Raw genomic sequence first — 21,287 nt, 5'->3', positions numbered from 1 at the left:
TATTCTCTACTAAAAGCCTTTTGCTAGATGTAGTTCTGAAGAATAAATTAAAATCACCTCACACTTTTCTCCAGTCTTCTCAGTAAAGAACAGGCTCTGATTTTAGATGTTTTGCAGATAGATACCTTGACTTCACATCCTACAGGAATGGGTTTATGGACTGTACTTTGAAGCTACCAAGGGTGTTTTGGGTTTCATTTTAACACAGTGAAGTAAAAACCATGCTTCCTCAGTGAAGAAAAGGCAGTCATATTTTTCACCAGAAACTAATAAAGGATGATTGTTGCAATGATGCTCAAATTAGGGCCTATCTGTTCAGATAATTCAAGCAGGTTTCATTATTCTGCAACACCTAAAATGACCCCAACAAACACACATATGCTTTATCAATAAAGACAAGCCCTGCAGGAGCTTACAGGGCGTGAAAGAACATGTGCATTCAATTCTGAACAACTAATGCACTTGAACCTAAATGTTGTATTTCTCCGATGAGGGTTCTTCTGCAGGCTGATACGTATGAGTGGTTCTAATGCAGCCAGCAGCACTTTATTTAGTAGTGTGGTAATTTCAAAGGTAATATGCATGGCATCCAGCTTAGAAAAGAAAAAAAAAAAAAAAGAAAAAAAAAAAGAAAAAAAAGAAAAAACCTTTAGGTGAACTCTTGACGTTATTGAATCAATGGGGAAAAAATCTCCCATCTTCCCTAGAGTTAGGATTCCATGTCTCTTTAGAAGCAATATTGTTAAGAGCAATTTCTTTTCTGCAGAAATTATGTTGACAACACGATCCAAAGTCAATGAGGTTATATCACCTCTGATTGATTTCCACCCATTGGAAAAGAGTCAAATGAACACGAATCCTGAGTCCAAAAATCCTGAGCCCTGGTGAGCCTCCCACCTTTGAGGATCCACGCTGCCTCCCTGCCACACCACAGAGGAATTGTCTTCAAGCATATGGAATAATGCCTACCCATGTAGAAGCATCGTGACATTATGATGTACTGCATATCTCATGTTTTTAAAGCCCTTAAGAGGTAAATATTACCTCCCACTGCCTTTTCTCTTTGATACAATGCAGGAAATTTTGCCAAGCACGACCTCTGTTCCTTTAAAGTGAAATTTAGAGCTAGAACTCATGCCAAAATAAATACACATGCTGGCTAGAGCTATCTAAATAATATTCTATCATTCAATGCAATGTTCCATTTTAGTTGCTTTTTAAATTAACTTCATCCATAAGGTCCACAATGAACAAATAACACACCAAGGTTGTACCATGCTGTCTTCTAATGTGTATATATTATATATAACATTTATAACATACATAAATATATATATATAGACACATAAGTATGTAGTCTATACTTCTTTCCATTAAAAAAAAAAAAAATAAAAATCTATGCAACAGAATGGTAAACTTCACAACACTGCAGACTAGAACAGGCTACTCCCTTAGCCACCCTAAACTAGCAAGCTGATATAAATAACTGAAGAGAAATACAAAAATATCATCTGAACAGTTAATTTTGTAGCAGCCAGTTGATGACCAGATATTCAAGAGGCAGTTCATGACCGACCAGCTGTTCTAAAGCTGGAGCTGACAGGCTATATATTGTTTTAAAGGTGAAATGGCTGGTCTCCAGAGGGGTGTACGAAGGGCCACAAGCAGCGATCACCTCTGCACTGTGTTTGCAAAGACACCAGCGAGCTGATGGGGAGGTCTGCCAGCAACGCCAGCAGAGCCTGAGCCAAACGGGAGCTGCCTGTGCTCCAAATCCATCCGTCTGCAGAATGGCATCAGGAGCCTTTTGCCTGTGGGACACGAGTATGATGAGGACTGATTCTTCCCCTGGTTTCTGTCCACTCCTGAGGGCTCCTTCACCAACCCTACACAAAGTACTGCTGGCCCAGAAAGTTTACCATGCTGTAACGCAGAGCAGTGAATAAACTGGGATTAAAATAACTTGAAAATAAGAAACATTAAAATATTAGGAAGTGCAGCTTCTTCCAAGAAAAAAAAAAAAATCTCTAAGAGCAAGGCAAAGAAAGTATTTTGATTTGGAGGAGAAAGTGTTCTTACATATTAGATTATCTTTTCCCAATCCTGTAGAAGTCCAGCATCCCAATATGCCAATGCAAACCTTTTGTATGGTGTACCTTAATAAATCAAATATGGATAATGCCCCAAAATTCCACACATAATTATTGCACTACAAACCTGGAAATTAATGGTAAATTTTAAAGCAGTTTACATTCTCTTCACATGAGGAATGGCTTTGTAACATATTTTTCTAAGGAAGGCTGCAAGTAAAATCTCTCCCTCTGTGTCTTTCCTGCTGTTCAGTCACCCATGTCCTGATCCTGCACGATAGCTTCACATCTAGTTAAGACCCCAGAGATACCTGAGATTTCTAAGAGTGAAAGATAAGCAACATTTTGCAGGATCAAATTATAAATCTTGAAGGTCTAAAGAAATTAAGCTATGTTATCCCAGATATTGTTATTATACGTACAACTATCAGCTCTGTATACCATTGAAAAAGTCAATAGCTTAGATTTGAGAAAAATACAGTGTCTTCCTCTGCCCTGGACCAATCTCCATATTTGATTAAATAAGAGTCCATTTAGGGACAAGGTGGAAGTAAATATCCTCTAGATGGAAATCTAAATTATGATGTAGCTCACATTACGACATTATCACTTGTAACATCACCTAATGACAAAATACAGGTCAAGAGCAATAAGTATCAATCACGGAGAGAGAATGAATGAGCAAACACTCCGCAAAAGTTCTAATGTACAAAATGAAGACGACACTAAAAAAAAAAAAAAAAGTCGATGAGATGTATTTTAGTGCTGCTTCTGCTATTTCTAAAACTGCTTCCAAAGCAGAATGGTTTTGAGCACCTGCCCCATTCCCACAGCTGGGAGGTGTCTCAGCACTGCCCATGGCAGACGGCCCAACTCGAACCAGCCAGCTCCAAAACTGCCGTCCCCATCACCCCTCAGTGCTACCCAGAAGCTGCAAGAATGGAAAGATGGACAAATATGTGCTATCCTATAGTGATTGTCAAGACTGATCTCTCTTTGATTATTCACTGGATGCTTCAAACAGGAGATCTGTGTTTTGAAAGCGACTAAAACGACCGTCCAGGTGGTGGGAGGGGGAAGGAACTAAGGCCACCTTTTTGTGTTTGAGAGAAACAAGGAAAAAAACCTCTTCGAGCTTCACTAAAATGTTTATTTTGTTTTTTGGGGTTGGGGTTTTTGTTTTGTTGCTTAGTTTTTAAAAACATTTTATTCCCAGATTATCATTCTTCCCTCTGAAAGCCTAAAATAAGCCAATACCAAAAGGAGACTTTTTTTTAAAAACTACTGAACCCTTACTCTGCAGTAGTTTTTATTTTAAATACTTCAGAACATAATTTAAGGACGATGTATGAGCACTGAATATAATCTGCTTTCCTGCATTTTTCAAAACCATTTCCACACTATCCAATCAATGCAAAAAAATCAGCATTTCCAAATGTGCAATTAGTTTTCGACTGGCTGCAGCTTAGTGTTAAATGAACTACGTGTACACTGGTTGGGCTAATTCTCAAAATACAAGATTTTGCTCTTCATAAGAAACATTCAGCTATTGGCAAGAAGGTTCTTCGAAAAACAAAACAAACTGAAACAAAACCAAACCAACTCCCCCCTTCTGACCAAGGTGCTATTCAAGTTGTTAAGATGAAGACCAGAACTCTTCTTCTGCTCATTTGTATAAAGATCACTTACAAACACTGATTGTAATTATGGTTTAAGTTGCAAATAAAATGATTACTTACTCAGGAGTTGAAAAAATGAAATTATGCATCAAGAACTTTCCAACAGAGAATATGGACATTGTAAAGCTACCCTATGTGACCCTGGAAAAACTCCACCCAAGGTAACAAATCTGATGGGCCACAGTTAAAAGAAGAGACAGAAAACACAGAGCTGCTACAACAGACAGGGAAACAGGGACTCAGAAGGTGGCAACCCTCCTAGCTTCATGGGATTATATAGTGTGGCTCCCTATAAGGATAAAGGAACAGCTTCAAGATTTCTTCTAGCCTGCTCCCCTGTAACAGGCCCTATTTCCTAGGGAATGAAAACCAAGGATCATTTTTGAACAAAACAAATTCCTACTCAAAAACAAGCAGAAGTACCATTTTGGAAGAAAAACTGTTGAAGATACAAAAAAGTTTAAAAGAAAAACCAGGTAAGGAGACTTAAGATGGAATAAACTCTTTGGATTTAACTAATTGACTCCACTAATCAAGTCCATTAATTGGAATAAATTGAACTGAGGCTTTTTGTAGTGTTTCAGGTGCTCATGAGAAGATTATACCTAGCATGAGGTGGACTGTGAAACTGCTGGGAAATGTTGAATACTCCCTGTTTGCACCCATAATTTTAGAAGCTACTCTGTGAGAGAGAATTATGGACTTCAATGTGAAAAGATGATCCTTTCCTGGAATTACTTGACAAGGCAAAATCTCTTCCTCTCTGGTTAAGTCTTCGCTTGCATCAGAAATCAGACTCATCTCCATCACCAAGGAGACATGTTGATTATTTACTAACGGTCCTGTGTCTACCCAGGATATCTGCTTCTGGAGAAGACCAGAAACAAGCAAATTTCGGATGTCTCCAAAAAACACGCACCTGCCTCCATAGCAAGAGAAGCAGCACAGAGATGGATATTAACTCTTTGGGGGGCACACAGTATTTTGTAAAATCATCTCAATAGTGCTATTTACAGGCCACTTTAACAACAGCCACAAGCGGTCTGAGAAGTCAGCTTGTCAGAAAAACCTCTCACATCTCTCCAAATAGCCCAACTGGTTAATCCCTAATGCCCAGGTACTCCATAGGAGTTCATCACCATGTCTTCAAATGTGTTTTAATTCACTTACAGTTAAGTAATTAAATTTAAATACCTGCTATTAGCACCTCCTACCTCTACGCCTCTTGGAAATAGTCTCCTTCTTCTCCATTCTTTTGGGATCCTGCATATTTACTGGTTCCTAAAGTGGAAAACAGACTTTTGGAGGAACTGCCTAGTACTTCCACAGGTAGTACCAGGTACTTCTAGTACTAGTACTTCTTAGACACATATCTATAGCTGAAACTATTCTCAAATGGCAAGGCTGCAAAGCGAAGCTCCACTTAACAGTCTAATGTAGACAGGTAATTTGAAAATCCATGCTTAACAATGAAAGACTAATTTAAGCCTTAGCAGAAAACCATATTTTAAAGGAGAGAATAAAGGCAAGCTCAAATGTCAGGGTGAACAGGTCAGTCCTGAAAAGATTTTGGAGAAACTGGGTCACACAGGCTTTCAATTTTTCATCCCATTCACAGGGTCAGGTTTCCCAGGAGGTTCAGTTTCTTTGCACAACCACAAAAAAAAAAAAAAAAATAAAAAAAATTAGCATCTTTCTATACTTTTACACATGGCCATCATATTCTATAACACTGTAAAAACAGACATCTCAGAGGAATTTACAGTCTAGGATTGGAAAAAGCATCTTTCTACCACCCTTGAAACTCAATTTGGAAGCACAGGTTGCTCTATAAATTAACCAGGAAGGTTACGATCTGTCTCCTGGGAAGTACCAATTCAAATCTCATTTCCAGTTGTGCATGTCTCACATGCAGAATTAGATCTTTGTCAAGCACAATGAACCATCTCTTCAAGAAATTCCTACCAAAATAAATTACTGAAATCAAGAAGGTGGGTGTAATCATTTTCCCCTTTCTCCTGCTTCTCCTTCTCTTTTATGTCCTTGTGCAGGCAGCCTGCACCAAGATGCCGAGGATATGAAGCTCCAAACTGCATCTTACGCACGTGATATAGAGAGAAACATTTGTTGTTTATTGACAGTTTTGAATGCTTAATTATGTTGTTGCATAAATCATTTTTCTTACAAGAATTACATAAATTATATGACACACTCTTCCCCAAACTGACATTTTGGCAGTGCTATAATCTTTGCAGAAGTTGACAGACTCTGGGGGAAGACAACTACTTGATCTTTCCACAAGGTGGCATGGTTCCCTTTGCTGAAAGGCAGCATTACTTGGTGTCATTGAGGAAACCTAATTTTTTTCTTTTTTTCAAATGTATTGGCCACTGTCACAAATAGGTTTAAATAGGTTTAAGATCTCTAAATGATCTTAAACAAAGTTCATTTTAACAAATCCTTCCAACAGAGCTTAATGAGTTTAAAAAAGCTTCCTTCTCTTATGCTGAAATGAGGAAAAGGTACCTGTGCTTGCTGCCACGCAAAAGCAAGCTTCAATCAAATCTTGTTAAGGCACATCAGGTGGCAGAGGAGAGCATAAGTACCTAAAAGCCCCCTAATTTTCCAAATTAGGAGGTCATGAGTTTCAAATCCTACCAGACTTCTTTCAGTCTTGCAGTATTTTGGGTAAAATGGGATACCGAGGAATGCACCTACCACATCCCTACACATATGAGAATTAAAGATCCCAGAGCATTTTCCCCACATGAAGAACTTCCCTGCTGTTTCTGGACCACTTCCGGTCTCTGAGGGGTTCAGCCACGCAGCAGCTGCTGCTCCTGTCCTGGGCGCAGCGGCGCCAACCAGCTCTGCCGAGCTTCACCCGCAGGACCACGCACAACAACATCCCACCAGGCAGCGACAGACCACAGCAAGGTGCTTTGACTCACACGATTTGAAAAAAAAACAAACAACACCACCACAACACCAAAAACAACCACCAAAAAAACCACCACAACACGCCCAAACATGAATAGTTTCTTCTCCATATCTTGTCTTGCTCCTCTCAGCCACTTCTGTGAATGCTTCAGCGCCTGGTTTTCATTACCCATTTAAGTGTCATCAGCACAGTTTTGCCTAAACCAGAGAAACAAAACCAGCTGTGACAGACAGAAGAGGACAAGCTTTTGGCACTGACCCATTTCACAGACACCAGATGGGTATCAGCTCCATAAATTTTGAAGTTTAAGCAGTAAGTGAGAGAGGGAAGGCTGATGATTACATGAGTTATTTGCCCACACAAATACTGCCACATTTCTCCATGCAGGGAGGGCTCCTAATTCTGCCCAGTGCAAACCATTTGGTAAAGAGTCAGACATATCAAAATACTGTCTCCCTATAATGCTTTCCATATGGTAAGGCTTATCTTAAAAGGACCAGCTTTCTGGTTCTGAGGACTGGCACCGAATGCACATCACTCCTCCAACTCCATTTACCATGCGAAGAATTTAGTGCTTGTCATTGTAACAAGCGCAGCTGAAAGCCTTGTTTTTCAACTGCCAGCCTGCCAAGCAAAACACATTTATTCACATCTGATTTAAACATCGCAAGCCAAATAATCAAGATGACAAAGAAGTTTAAGTACCCTGATCAGACTGTTTTCTCTCCTAAAATATATTATTGATGTTATTATAATTATTAACTCTGTTACATACTGTCTTCCTGCATGTAAGTAGCTTCTGATCCTGTCAGTCATTGCAGCCAAAACACTTATTTAAATGTCTTGGATTTCCAATTAGAGAGACTCACGTACACCCTTAAAAATGGATGAAAGCGCAAGGCAAAACCACCACAAGACAAATCTGGAGATATGGATACAAGCATTCAAAACCTTCTGCTACTTCTTTCTCCTCAAAAACCTTAGATCACAATAGTAAAGGCTCTGATTTAATTATGGTGCTTGTTCACATAATGGTCTCATTTTTATCTATGAATTTTATCCTCAAACTAGGTTGCATTCTCTGTTCTAAAATACAAAGGTTTTTGTTCTAAAAAGTAACTTCCTTGTTACTAGCTGCTAGTTCAAGCAGCCATGAAAACAAGGAGGAAGAGTACTTTTAAAAAGGGACAAACTTGAGAATAAAGAGCAAATTCTATCACCAAATGCTGCAGGAAACAATCCAGACATGACAAACAACAGAGTCCTCTCTCACTTAGGACAGAAAACTCACTTAGTTGTGCAAGGGGTCAGTTGTTACAGTTGAACAGTAGAACCTTGAGCTGTAACATTCAATTTCTTGGCTTATGTGATTTTAAAGGAAGTCACACTTTCCTGAGCAAACTGAACAAAGCTTTAAATCTGCAAATTCCTTTGATGGAATTAGTCTGGCATGATCAATCTACATTGTGCAAGAACAGGAATACAGTTAATTTAAAAACCTAGGAGGCATTCTGCACCTTTGAGGTTTGTTTACAACTGCAGATTTTTAATTGTTATTCCACTGTAGATCATCTTACAGACCTTGGTTTCTGGATCGCTGTTGATGCTACAAGAATCATCATCATCAGATTGTGGACCATTTCTGTTGCAGAAAAAAAAAAAAAAAGACAACAAAAATCAATCTTAAAAATCATATAAAAATTACAGCACAGCACAAAATGGAGCTGGCTATTCCATAGGCACTTTTGAAGTCATTGTACCTGAGCTTCAAGGAGGCATAGCGTAACGTTGCTCCTTCAAACTCTTTCAGACTTGGGTCTGGGTTCACAGTGGCTGCATGCAGATCCTAGAGATAAAGGCAGTGCTGTTAGTGCTAGTATTAGGTGCTATTAATTTAGTATTAAGTACATCATCATGTTATTTCTTATTTCAAAGGGAAACTAAATCCTGCCTGCAAAGAAGCGATAGTATTTCCGGCTGAAGTTAGAAAGAGGCATGCATATATTCCCAAGCTGCAGTTCATTCAGTGCAGGCATCTTACTCGTAACATCATGGCAATTGCCCTGCTAGTTCAGACTGAATCCATTCCAAGTGGAAAGATCAGAAGGCAGCATGTTTGTGAGCTAAACATCCCTAGCAGTACCCCCATTCACTTTGGCCTAGGTTATGGATGACATTCATGGAAAAACAAAAGGGGAAAAAAACCAGCCACTGCCATGCAAAAAAACAAAGGTAATAGTATCAAAGGTTCTAAAATCTGACAATATACTTGCCTTCCAAATGTCACTATTAATCTTTCCCCCATTCAGTACAGCAAAATCACTCCATGGCTGTTTCTAGACACATAATTATTCACACAGGAAGAAGCACATTGATAAAAAAAAAAAAAAAAAAAAGAAAGAAAAAAAAAGAAAAAAAACACAAGACACTGTTGTTAGCATTGATATTTACAGGATGGGTTAGGGAACAGATTACCTCAAGCTTCAACTAACTACTCCACTATATCATGGCATTTGGAGGGAAGGGGAGAGAAGACATGCCTCTAACAGTTACTTACCAAAACAAATGATTGAAACAAGGGAAGTTAATATAAATTAGGAACAGACAATGAAACTACTCTTTTACTATGGTCTTAAAAGCAAGCAAAATGAATCTGAATATGAATGTTGGCCACAGCTGCTACAGCCTTTCATAAACAGCAATTAAGTGGAAACATTAGGATTTCCATTTGATTGGCACTTTTGTTAAGACACTAACACTGTTTGAACTAGAAATACTGAAACACAACGATATATACAAGGATAAGATACATACAAGGTAAAAATCAAATATTTCTAGAGACAAAGCACAAGAAAAGGACATTAAAGGGAATGAGGATTATGAAGGAGTGCAGACAGATTTCTTGCTGAAAAAGTTGTTTTGTAATGTAGCAGCTTAAAACCAAACCAAAACAAAACAGAAGGAAACAACAACAAAAAACCAAAAACCAAAGAAACCACCCACCCTCTCATTTTCCATTTCATTTTTTCAGAGGCATTCACTGGCACAACCAAGCAAGTAGCAGCACATTTAGCACAACAGCAACCTGAGGTTCATCCTTCTCTGTAACACCTGGCAGAAGCACCTGGTGTTGGAACTGCCCCTCTCCTCCCCCACGAGGTCAGAAATCCCACAGTCCCCAATAAGAGCCAGGTGGGACAGGAGATTCAGTTACCAAGAGGCCCACAGACGCCTCTTTGCAGCTTCACCAAATCAAGGATTCCTGTAATTAGTGGCCTCTTTTAAAATGAGCTCTCCCAGGTTGTCCAGCTCAGCCCTAAGATAAAGTGGTACCTATTAATGTGGCCCAATATATCAAATTGCAGGGTGGACGTCTCTCTCCAGAACATCCCCACTGGAGGAATTATTCATGGGAAACAACTTCCAGGAGCAAGTCTTCCATATATGCTTTTGAATTAAGATTTATTAGCTTTTCCTACTAAGTCCTTCATCTTTAATTATAAGCTGCTAGTGCTTAAGTCACCTATGGAAGAACTTCGAGTAGTGATCCAGGCCTGGGATGAGTCAGGCTTTAAGAAGACACAGCTAACATCACCACATTCTGCCATGATCTCAAAGAAACTCTTATTGAAAATTAAGCCCTATGGCTTTTTCTCTGCACAGAAAATGGGAAAGCGGCTGCAAAATCTCTGCAATTTGGAAGAGAATGTTACAAAAGCCAAAGATGCACAAAGGAAGTAATTTGGCAACACACAGGAGAAAAGAGTCATCTAAAACAAAGTCAAATTCAATCAGCTGTGCAAAACCAAAATAAATTTTCATGCTTTTGAGGGGAAGGAAGGGAAGGAATGTTCCAGGTCATCCATATTTAGCGTTTATTAGCATTTTTGTTAAATCTGCAGGATTTTTGCATAATGCTTAACCCATAATTGCTTTGAATTGAAATTTACTGATTATCTTGTGAAAGAAAAATTGCCTTGTAGTCTGTGCAAAAGAAGGGCATTTTTGCATTTTTTAAACCCTTTTTGCCATTTGTATGTATTGCAGCATTGTTCCTCCCTAACCCTTTTTTTCGTATTCTCTGTTCAACAATAGTAACCGCTTTTCTTTATGCTAAATATCCAGAGTAAGCTACAACATAAAAATGGCTGACCTGATCTGTTCTTTGTTGACTGCCCTCAGCTGTGAGCCACATTCTACCAAATGAAGCAAAGCTTCTATATGTCACATCGTTAAAGAGACAGGGACACAAAATTAAAAAAACAAAACAAAAAAACAAATAAGACAAAGGGTAAAAAAAAAAAGTTTCAGAATGTTGATTTGAGAAACCCAAAAGCTGAAATAGCCCAAATAAACTTATTTCAAGACCAGAAAATGATGCTTCACAGACAAATGTGATAAAGATAAAAGTATATTTTATGGATTCATAGAAGCCTATGAAATACTACAGAATCACAGAATTGACTGGGTTGGAAAAAATCTCAGAGATCATCAAGTCCAACCCTTGGTCCAACTCCAGTCCATTGACTAGATCATGGCACTAAGTGCCATGTCCAATCTCAGTTTAAAACCTTCAGGGACGGCGAGTCCACCAGCTCCCTGGGCAGGCCATTCCAATGCCTGACGACTCTCTCCGTAAAGAATTTCTTTCTAATATCCAGCCTAAATTTCCCCTGGCAGAGTTTAAGCCCATGCCCCCTTGTCCTATTGCTAACTGCCTGGGAGAAGAGACCAATCCCCACCTGGCTATAACTTCCCTTCAGGTAGTTATAGAGAGTGATGAGGTCACCTCTAAGCCTCCTCTTCTCTAGACTAAACAACCCCAGCTCCCTCAGCCTCTCCCCATAGGTCTTGTGCTCAAGTCCCTTCACCAGTCTTGTTGCTCTTCTCTGGACCCGCTCCAGCACTTCAATGTCTTTCCTGAACTGAGGGGCCCAGAACTGAACACAATACTCCAGGTGTGGCCTCACCAATGCAGAGTACAGGGGACCAACTCCAGTCTTCAATAGTAAATTATACTCTTTAATCTGCCTAAAACTTATCTATCCCCCAACCTTTTCAGAAGAAAGCAATACAAACTCCAGCACGTAGGAATGAGCTAAACCAGCCCTTCCAACCCAGATTATCTTGGGGCACAGGCTTCCAAAACCCGCACTGAGGGCGCTGGCAGCACAACAGCTCATGCATGGTCCAACGTGGAGCTGGAAGCCATCTGCCACAACTGGGATAGAGGTGTTTGGGAGCCTCTATTCTACCTGGAATTCCACATCCTTTGTGAAGTGATGGTATCACAGACATCCAGGTTAATCCTTCACAGGGAAGGAGAGGGGTGGATCTGGGGCAGGGCTGCAGTGCAGTGAACAGGGACTGTAACCAGTATCACCTGCAAGTGACCTGGAGATGATTAGGTGCTGGCACATATTGATTGCAGAGAGATGAAAGCCTAAAGAGCCACAATGGCTGACACTGTTAAATCTAGAATGCAAATCATTTCACTACCTACCCCTATCTCTTAACCCCACGCCATGGCTTATTTCCCTCTTACTGCTCTGTAGCAGGGTTCTGCTCAGAACCAGCTGAATCCCAAAGGAATTTTTCTCTAGTGTTCACTTAAGAAAGTTCAACATCTGTGGATTTCAAGAAATACAAGACTTTTCCTAACAGTTCTCATCATAACTTCAGCTATGCCCCTTCTTTGTAGCAGTTTCAGAATTTGGCAGTGCACAAAGTCCTGAGCCCAGTTCACACTCTTGTTTTGAACTCCATTACTGCAAGTCTGCTGGTATTGTATATGCTGTCTTAATAACCACTCGGTCAAAAAGTCAGTATTGTTTAAATAATGGTATGCAAGATGCTTATCAATGAATGCAGAAACCTTCAAGAGACAAATGCCTTCATCTATAACCACAGTTAAAATAACCATATAATATCATACTAATCCAAAATTTGGAAACTCACTTATTTTCTGTATCATCTTTTATATCATGGTACATGGTCTTGATACTGCCACAGCACTGAATATGCATATATCTTTGTTGGATCGAATGCCTTGCTGAATTAGAACTGCCATACAAAAAACCTAGGTAAGCCTTCTATGTATTCACATATATGGTATTTTAGAATGACTCCTCAAATGTCTTACTTAACACTGTATTAAAATCTACGTTGTTATAGTTTGTACATTTCATTGCTGAGAATTAATTATAACTTTTTATAATCACAAATTATTCATGTAAAGCAAACAAAACTCAGAAAGGTTAAAGGGACATCTGCCACATTACCAGCATGTCTGAAATTTTAATTGTAAATACTTTTCAAACAGAGGTAGAAAAACATTTGAAATGAATACACGTATTTTCCCCCTGCAATTTACCAACCATACTGATTTCTGAGTTTTTGTGAAAGATGTCTACAACTTCCTAATTAAAGCCCTATTCTCCATATTTTAGAGTAAGACAAATATTTAATGGTGAAGTTATATCACTTACATGTACATTATAGGAATTTATCCTGGGAGCATGTGCAGCAGTTTACACTCTGCATTTCTGGATTTTGTTTTCTTGTTTTCTACTTGAATGATAACAACTGCTTTTTCTCTGTGAACCCTGTCAGAAATAACTTCCAGTGTGGTTGGTGCACAGTGCATTCTACGGGAGCTTGACTGATGTAAACTAAAACTGACATGTTGTGGTCAAGTTCGCAAACCTTATGAGTAGCATTTATGAACATGTGGGAGCAATCTTTCTAAAATAGAGAACAAGAATGTGCACGTTTAAGCCTATACAGGATAAAAGTTTCAAGGTCAAGATGGTAATACAGACTTGAATGCCCTTAACTCCTCTTAACTTTCACTTAAGCTATTTTGGTGCATATATCAACAAAATAAAGAACTGAAGAAATCTCGTATCTAAATGTATTTTTAAAAAATAAATAAATAAAACCTAAGGATTGCCTGATCCAAACCTCAAAACTAGTACAAAGACTTCCTTTGATTTCATAAAACTGTGGACCTTCCTCTGAAAAGTTAGTATGAAAAAGAATAAATTTCAAAACTATTTGATTTTATATCAGTATTTAACTCCACAGAAGTCTTCCCAGCATAATAAAACAAAGTGATTGCATGTTTTAAAGCATACTCTTCTTTCTGATAATGTATTTTTTTACTTACATGACATCAGTCAACCCCCTGATTATTTTAAAAGGCGGTATCACATATTGCTCTTTCAGCACAAGTGGAAGAAAGGGTGAATTTCATCCTGACTGCAACACAGTGATCCACTTGTGCAGATATTTTGTACTGGCAGGATGTTAAGAGACACTTGAGAATACTTTGTGTTTATTCAATGGAAACTACTCTATAACAGAACTAGTGTCTTAAACGAAGATGCGTGTATCTTTGTGTGATATTCCTATGAAGTGAACCAAGAAGGAGGAGCAAACAAAGACTCCAGCCAGAAGACTGCTGCAATGTGCAAAAATTTTATGTATCCTGTACCCATGTAATGCAGCATCACTCCAGTGCATGCTACAGAACTGCAGTAGTTTCATATTCATCAAGTACTGGCTGTCTAATTTATCTGAAATATGTCTGATTTCACCCTATACATCCAAAGTTTAGGGTGTTTCATGAGGCACAGCCATTAGAAAATGCACATAGAAAATGGATACTTACGACATATTATAAACAAATAGCTACACTTTGGGATGTTATTCAGCCCCACATTCTAAAGCTCAGTTTAGCTAACAGTTAAACCTGCAAATTCATAAAATTATTTCAGTTTTTTTTTCCAGTATGCCACCCTTAAAAAAATACAGTATGTTACCTCAGTTTCTGGAGTAGGAGATGGCGTAATGGAACCAAGTGATCCTTTTCGCGAGCCCTGGAGATCTGCTGGGATGGATACAGGACGTTGCCATTGAGTTGTTCCTGTTGGTATGTGCCAGTAGTAGGTCCCAGCAATGTCATTGATTTTTTTCCAGCCAGGTGGTAAGTCTGGGTCTGTCTGAAATGAATGATCACTCCATATATCTGCTGGGAACAGGGAAGGACAAAAAAAAAATAATTACGAAGACATGAACAGTGCTTCCCTGGGTCTGCCTCTGGTGCAAGTGATGCACAGCTGGCGCTGCTGTTGTACAGTTCCTGTATAAATGAACACCAGAAAAACATGCTGAATTATTGAGGCTCAAAGTAAGGTGACAAACCCTGGTTTGACCTGGCCTATAAGGAGAGGAAAAAATACACTACTTACCAAAGAGCTGCTCTAATACAGCAGCCATCTAACACCATCTGATAAACTAGTTCTTCTAATAAAGTTTAGCTTCAAAAACATTAACTGACAGAATACAAAGAAATATTTGGAGTTGTGCTGTACTCTATCCTCTTCACACAGATCCTCAATGCATGGTAGCAGAGCATATATTTCTGCTAATTAAAGTCATCTTATCAAAACAAACCCCCATACACACCAATCAACCTGCACTGGAATTACTTGCAACATCTAAAAGACTGCTTGTTCAAAGTGATGCGAATGAAACTGCATTCAGTGGTACAACACCGAGTCAAAGCATCTAATTTTTGTCACACAGGCCGGTGTAAGAATAGTCCCTTATCAGGGCAGTGTTTGGTGCCCAGAATAAAACAAAGTCACCACACCTACCTACCTATCTATCTATATCTCCTGTTACATTCAGGCCTTTTGAACCCCAGTTTTCTTGTAGAAGAGAAAGTGACAGCCGCAAGATGGGGAGAAAAGCAGCAGGTATCTGTACATCAATCCAACTCCGTTGACATGGCATCAAACAACTTGTATGGAACAAACTCAGGAGGAAACAGAACTGAACATATTGGACTTCATCTGAAACTAAGAACTTCTCTTACGTCTGCAGGGTTTTGGAGATAAAAACATTACAGGGAAATGGTTTCTTCTGGTCTGTGGATGGCTAAGCCCTACGTGCTTCCTCAATGGCAGATGGTTTATGGTGATCAGGAACTTTTCTCAGATTCCTCCCCAGTCATCCCCAGTAAGTGAAGTTCTACCTGGCATCTACTGGCCTCTTCCCTGCTCTTCTTTACTGATTTGTTGATGAAAGGTGAATGAATCAGGACCACATGAGCTCATAAAGCTCTGGTTTTGAAAGTATTATTGCTCTGATACAACAGAAAGCATGGTTTACTACAGAAATTTAGAGCATGATGTACAAAAATAATGTATAGTTTGTACTGACGTTGGTTTACCTACCATGTGTATTACAGTAAACTATGATCTCCTGGAATGGTCTATTGTAAGACGTTTCTTATACAAAATGCATAAAGCAATAGGAGTAAGAAAAGCAATACTGAATTAGAATAAGGAGAGCCACTGTAGCTAAGCTGTATGAAAATGCAGACACTTCTCTTGGGTTTTTTCAAGAAACCTGGATTCATATTATCTGTATAACTTCTCTCTATAGCAAGAGACTCAAATTCTTATTGGTAGAAAGACCATTTTAAGATGTAACCAATTCACAACTCTGCAAAGGAATGAGGTCTGCCTTTACTCAGGTGTCATGATTTACATAGCACTGCAGACCTTTGAAAGCCATCTCTTTTTCTGGAGGAAGACCCTTCTGAACAGGGTGGCTCCGCTGCCTACGTACGCTCTGGAGATAAGTCCAAACTCAGCCCTGACCACAGGAGACTGGGCAGTCAGCTTGCAGTCAACCCTTCACCTTGCTCTTTACCCCTGTCCAAACTTCGCATGCACGAGAGCTGTGACTAGCAAGGGTGGCCACCTCGGATCCCAGAGCTGCCCACGCTGGCTCTGACATGCCTGCCAGTCCTCCTCAGTGAGCTTCTCCCTGGAATCCTGCCCAAGACACGTGTGAGCTGCCACCACCCAGCCTCTGAAATGCAGCACTGCCGGCTTAAAGGTCAACATGGTTAGAAGTTCACAGCTGGTCTTTCCTGCACACAGATTGACGTGAAAGGCCAAGTTGCAGAATGAGGACTTATATTTTTCAGTTGGAGTTTTGTCTCACTCATGACAGATGTTAAGGTTTTGTCCACATCGGGGAAGATCTGCAAACTGGCTTTCACAGGGACATTATTATGGAAGAAGTATAGGACAATTCTGGCAAAAAAAGATTACAGTTAAAATGACATGGAAGAGGTATTTCAAGGACTAAAATGGAGGATTACATAAAAAAACAGTAACAATGTAATTTACGACAAAAAGCTAACTTCATTTGAGGGAAACTGAAAAGTGGACTCCACTGGGCTTTCCTGCCTCCACCGCCTTCCTGCACCAGGACTTGACAAGGCCCTCAGGAAACCAGATCCTTCCCATCTACCTGTGGAACTTGTGTAGAGCTGCTGCTATAATCCCTTCGTACGGGGTCCAGCATGACGGGGCACAGGGCTGCTCCCCAAAAGCCTTTGGCACTGGTCTCTGCAGAATGCAGAGAAATGAATCTGCTTGCTGCACTCTACCACACAGCCTCCACTTCATCCCTCCAGAGATTCAGCAACTCAGCCACAACAGGAACATTTTTAAAAGCACGGGAAAATGATCAAAATTCAAAACAATCAGAAGTGAGAGCCCAAGGGGAGGGCAGCACCTAAAATGCCTTACCATTCCCCTTTAAAGCCAAATGGGGAATTTGATAGTTATTTCTCTTTCAAAATTAAAATAAAGAGAAAGAAGTAACTGACAAAAAGCCAGTAAGGCTTTAGAAAAGTACCAGAGCAAGATTTACTTAAAATGTAGAAATAGTTGTTTTCATTTTTAATAAATGCACAAAGGAGTGAAATAGTCTGAAAAGATTCCCACTTGCTGAAATTGTCTGGTCAAGTCTCACTCACAAATAAATGTTTATGTCTGAATTTTTGTCTGGATGGCTGAAACATGGAGCTTGTAATAGAAAACAAAACAAACCAAACCAACAAATACAGCCTGCATCCCAGTATCAATGTCACTGAAGAGAGCAGTTAAAGCCTCAAAAATACTGGAAAAATGAAGCCCATTAAACAAAATGAAAACTATTAATTCACTCTTTTAAAACAACCAGCAACGGAGATGTACCTTCACAAAACCATAACCACAGCCACATTCAATTGGTAATTCTGGCTAGGAGAGCTTCGTGAACACATTTTGTATTCCAAAGAAGATAGGATAAAGCCCATATAATGCAACATATTACTGTTTGTAATTCTCCAAATGTCAGCCTTTGCCTATTATTCGATATAGAGCAGTGATAAATTCCATGCTGTAGCTATAGTTCAGATGCTAAAAGTTTGGTGTAATAATTAGAAATGTTAGTAATTACGTTTTTATTTCAAGCCAAAATTGTTTTACTACCTGAGGCTGATCTAGGAAACTGTTATGAAATTGAGAAGAGATTGTAATAAACAATATAACTAATTCACTGAAGAGTACATGTAATTGGTAACCAAGCTCTTTGGCAAGATTAGTATTTTTATCACTTGTTTCATTGCTGTTTCAAAGGAAAGGATAGTAATCAAATCGCTGCCATTGTGAATCACTCCTTACCCCTTGTTCAATTAAACAGAAATTAAAACTACAGCATTCAGCAAGATCTTTCAGAGCAGACAAACTTGTGCCGTAAATAGAGACCATTTATTTTTCCATCATTTTGTGATGCCACAAACTGTTTCCCGGTGAGAGGCATCCCCTGCGAGGCAGGGTCGCCACTCGCCAGGCACAGGTGGCACCAGCAGCATCACAACAGGTGCGAACAGCACAGCTGCTATTGAAACACAGCGCAGCTTTCCAGCTGCCATCCCTGGCCACATCAGCACCATTCTCTGCTGATGTAATTAGTGGATATTTCATAATTAGAGAGATCAAATGCCATGAAACCAAAGCAGCTTTTAACTAGTTTAGGCTTTCTTCTAGAGGCGCAGCTAGAAATGCCGTTCACTGAAGGCCAAAGGCAGCCCATTTAGAAACAAATACAGATGGAAAGAGAATGGCAAAAGCTCCAGAGGGGGTTTCTGGAAGAGCAGGAATGCAAAGGATAGCACAATACTCTTAATTTAATAGCAAGTTATGTTAAAGTTTTGAGACAATAATTACTCTTTTTTTTTTTAAAAAAAAGAACACATTGAAGTAAAATGTTCAGTCAGGGATGATTTAGTGTTATGACAACTGTGGAACAGAAGAATATTAGCAAGATACTTGATTTTCTATGCATCGCACTCTGTTATCTACAGAACTGGCTTCTCCACTGTGCTTTGCAAACCGTATTTATCAGTATAAAACAAACCAAATACTCCACCCACCATTGTCATAAGTTAGTTTATCACCCATCTAGCACCAAAACCTGGCTGTATGTCATTGTGCTTGTGCTAAATTAATCAGGATCTCTTCTTGATAAAGACTAGAAATATACCACATCATTTCAATAACAAATCTCAACACTCCCATCTAGAAGGAACATAATCCAGCTCCTTCCCTTTCTGAAGGTAAGGTAGTCATCTGAACTTCCAAAATCATGAAATAAAGATGTTTTTCTTCTGGGTCTATACAAAAGCAAAAAACCCCAAACCCACAAACCAAAAAACCCCCAAACAACAACAACAAAAAACAATTAAAAAAAACCCCACAAACAACAAAACCCAAACCAAACAAAAAAAATCCCACAAAATTCCCCAAAAACACCACCAAAAAATACCAACAGACAAAAAAAAAAAAGCCGCAGAAACTGAAGTCTTCTTGAGAAGATGCCAATGACTTCAGCAGATCAGGGACTTGATCGTAAAGGGAGCATATTGCTCCCCCAGCCCATATGCACACTGAAGACCACGGGAAGCACAGGAAGAGAGGGGAAGACACATTGCATTGATAAGCAAAGGCAAACAAAATTAAATGAGCACTCTCCATTAAACAGCACAATAGAAAGAACACAGGCAACTAATATTTTTATTCCATTTATTTCCTGTAGTAGGCTCAATGTGCAAGTTTAAGTGTTTAAGCTGCTCTGGTTTAACAAGAAAAAGACCCCAAAGACAAGTTTTCTTCTTGCTTTGCACACAGTACAGCATAATTGATGGTATCACCTATAATTCACAGTAATGATGGTCAGCAGGTAGTCTCATCTGAGCATCATTGCAAGAAACATCAATGCTATCTCAGAAAAAAATGCAGCAAAAATGCAAGCCACTAGGACAAGTAATTATAAATCAGACAAGCCTGTCTAATTTGGAGAACATTACTCAACGAGGAGTGATAAACAGCCAAAGCTGTTCATTTGGCATCATCTTTTCTCACAGCATGCAACTGGTTGTCATGACAACCCCATCGTCCTCCTTGCCGAATCGCTGAACCAGCCGCACGTGTTTGCAGAGAGGAAGATTCTCAAACAGGTTCCAGGAAAACATGCCAAAATGTGGGATTTTACAGGCACACCAGTAACAAGACACAATCTGTGTCAAAATGAATTGCCATTTTGATCAACTGTACAATAAACCATAATCAGAAAAGACTGACTTCTTAAAAATCCAAAGGAAGCTTGGGATGAATCACCTGTAGTTTTTTTTTTTTTTTTTTTTTTTAATGTGATGTAGTCTTCGTCCTGCTGTATAAATCAGGAGTTACTGCAGGCATACAAGGCGTTCAAGCAGATATGACTAATCACAGTATCACAGTATGTTTGGGATTGGAAGGGACCTCAAAAGATCATCTAGTCCAATCCCCCTGCTGGAGCAGGAACGCCTAGGTGAGGTCACACAGGAACATGTCCAGGCGGGTTTTGAATGTCTCCAGAGAAGGAGACTCCACAACTTCCCTGGGCAGCCTGTTCCAGTGCTCTGTCACCCTCACTGAGAAGAAGTTTTTTTCTCAAATTTAAGTGGAACCTCTTGTGTTCCAGCTTGATTCCATTACCCCTTGTCCTATCATTGTTTGCCACCCAGAAGAGCCTGGCTCCATCCTCGTGGCACTCACCCTTTATATATTTATAAACATTAATAAGGTCACCCCTCAGTCTCCTCTTCTCCAAACTAAAGAGACCCAGCTCCCTCAGCCTGGAGCGAAGTTCAGAAGAACTGCTGATGACAGCCCTGGACAGGTACTCAGGCTAGTACTACCCATCCTGCCTAATTGGGAGAATTTCGAGGCTCTGTGAGGTGTCTGCTCAGGGGCAATACAGCCTGACGTCCAGGGGTGAAGCCATGAAAAAGCAGCACCGCAGCTTGTGTTTACAGGAGTTGATACTAATAGCAGCAGCAGTGGGGAAAAGTATCACAGGAAGACCGTGAAGAAGGTCTACATGTTCCTTCCTGGAAAATGGGTCAAAAATAGATAAGAACAAGAGGACTAGCCTGTTCACCAACCAAAACCATCCAGCCATGAAACAAGCAGAGTCCGGCAAAGGAAGGAAGACTTGGAGGTGACCTGAAGTGCTGGCTCAAGGGGGCTGTCATGGCAGAAGCTGTGGACCAGGAAGAAGCCAGGCTCTGGGAAGACCTGTCCCACCTGGAGAGGGTGGCTGCTTAGCCAGACACAGCAGTGGTGACAACACGAAATGATGGGCATAGAGGAAGGACCACCTCAGCTGGAACAAAGGCTGGTGAAT

General features: G+C 39.8%; 1 protein-coding gene across 4 annotated transcripts in view; it reads right to left on the bottom strand.

The window, feature by feature from the left end:
• Positions 1-21,287, bottom strand: part of APBB2 (amyloid beta precursor protein binding family B member 2) — a 177,668-nt gene that overhangs the window by 50,914 nt on the left and 105,467 nt on the right. For 2 of the 4 annotated variants that reach the window (XM_082051093.1, XM_082051094.1), the window contains exons 6-8: positions 14,534-14,739; positions 8,471-8,556; positions 8,292-8,352 (exon numbers count right to left, since the gene is read on the bottom strand). In XM_082051093.1, the coding sequence (XP_081907219.1) occupies positions 8,292-8,352; positions 8,471-8,556; positions 14,534-14,739 (353 nt within the window). Of the gene's footprint in view, positions 1-8,291; positions 8,353-8,470; positions 8,557-8,983; positions 9,047-14,533; positions 14,743-21,287 lie in introns of all 4 variants that reach the window. The other 2 variants (XM_082051098.1, XM_082051092.1) reach the window with 2 other exon arrangements.

This window comes from Streptopelia decaocto (genome assembly GCF_964273445.1).
Source record: "Streptopelia decaocto genome assembly, chromosome: 4".
Lineage (NCBI taxonomy): Eukaryota > Metazoa > Chordata > Aves > Columbiformes > Columbidae > Streptopelia > Streptopelia decaocto.
The sequence above is the reverse complement of the archived record's forward strand: the minus strand, read 5'-3'. Positions and strand labels throughout refer to the sequence as shown.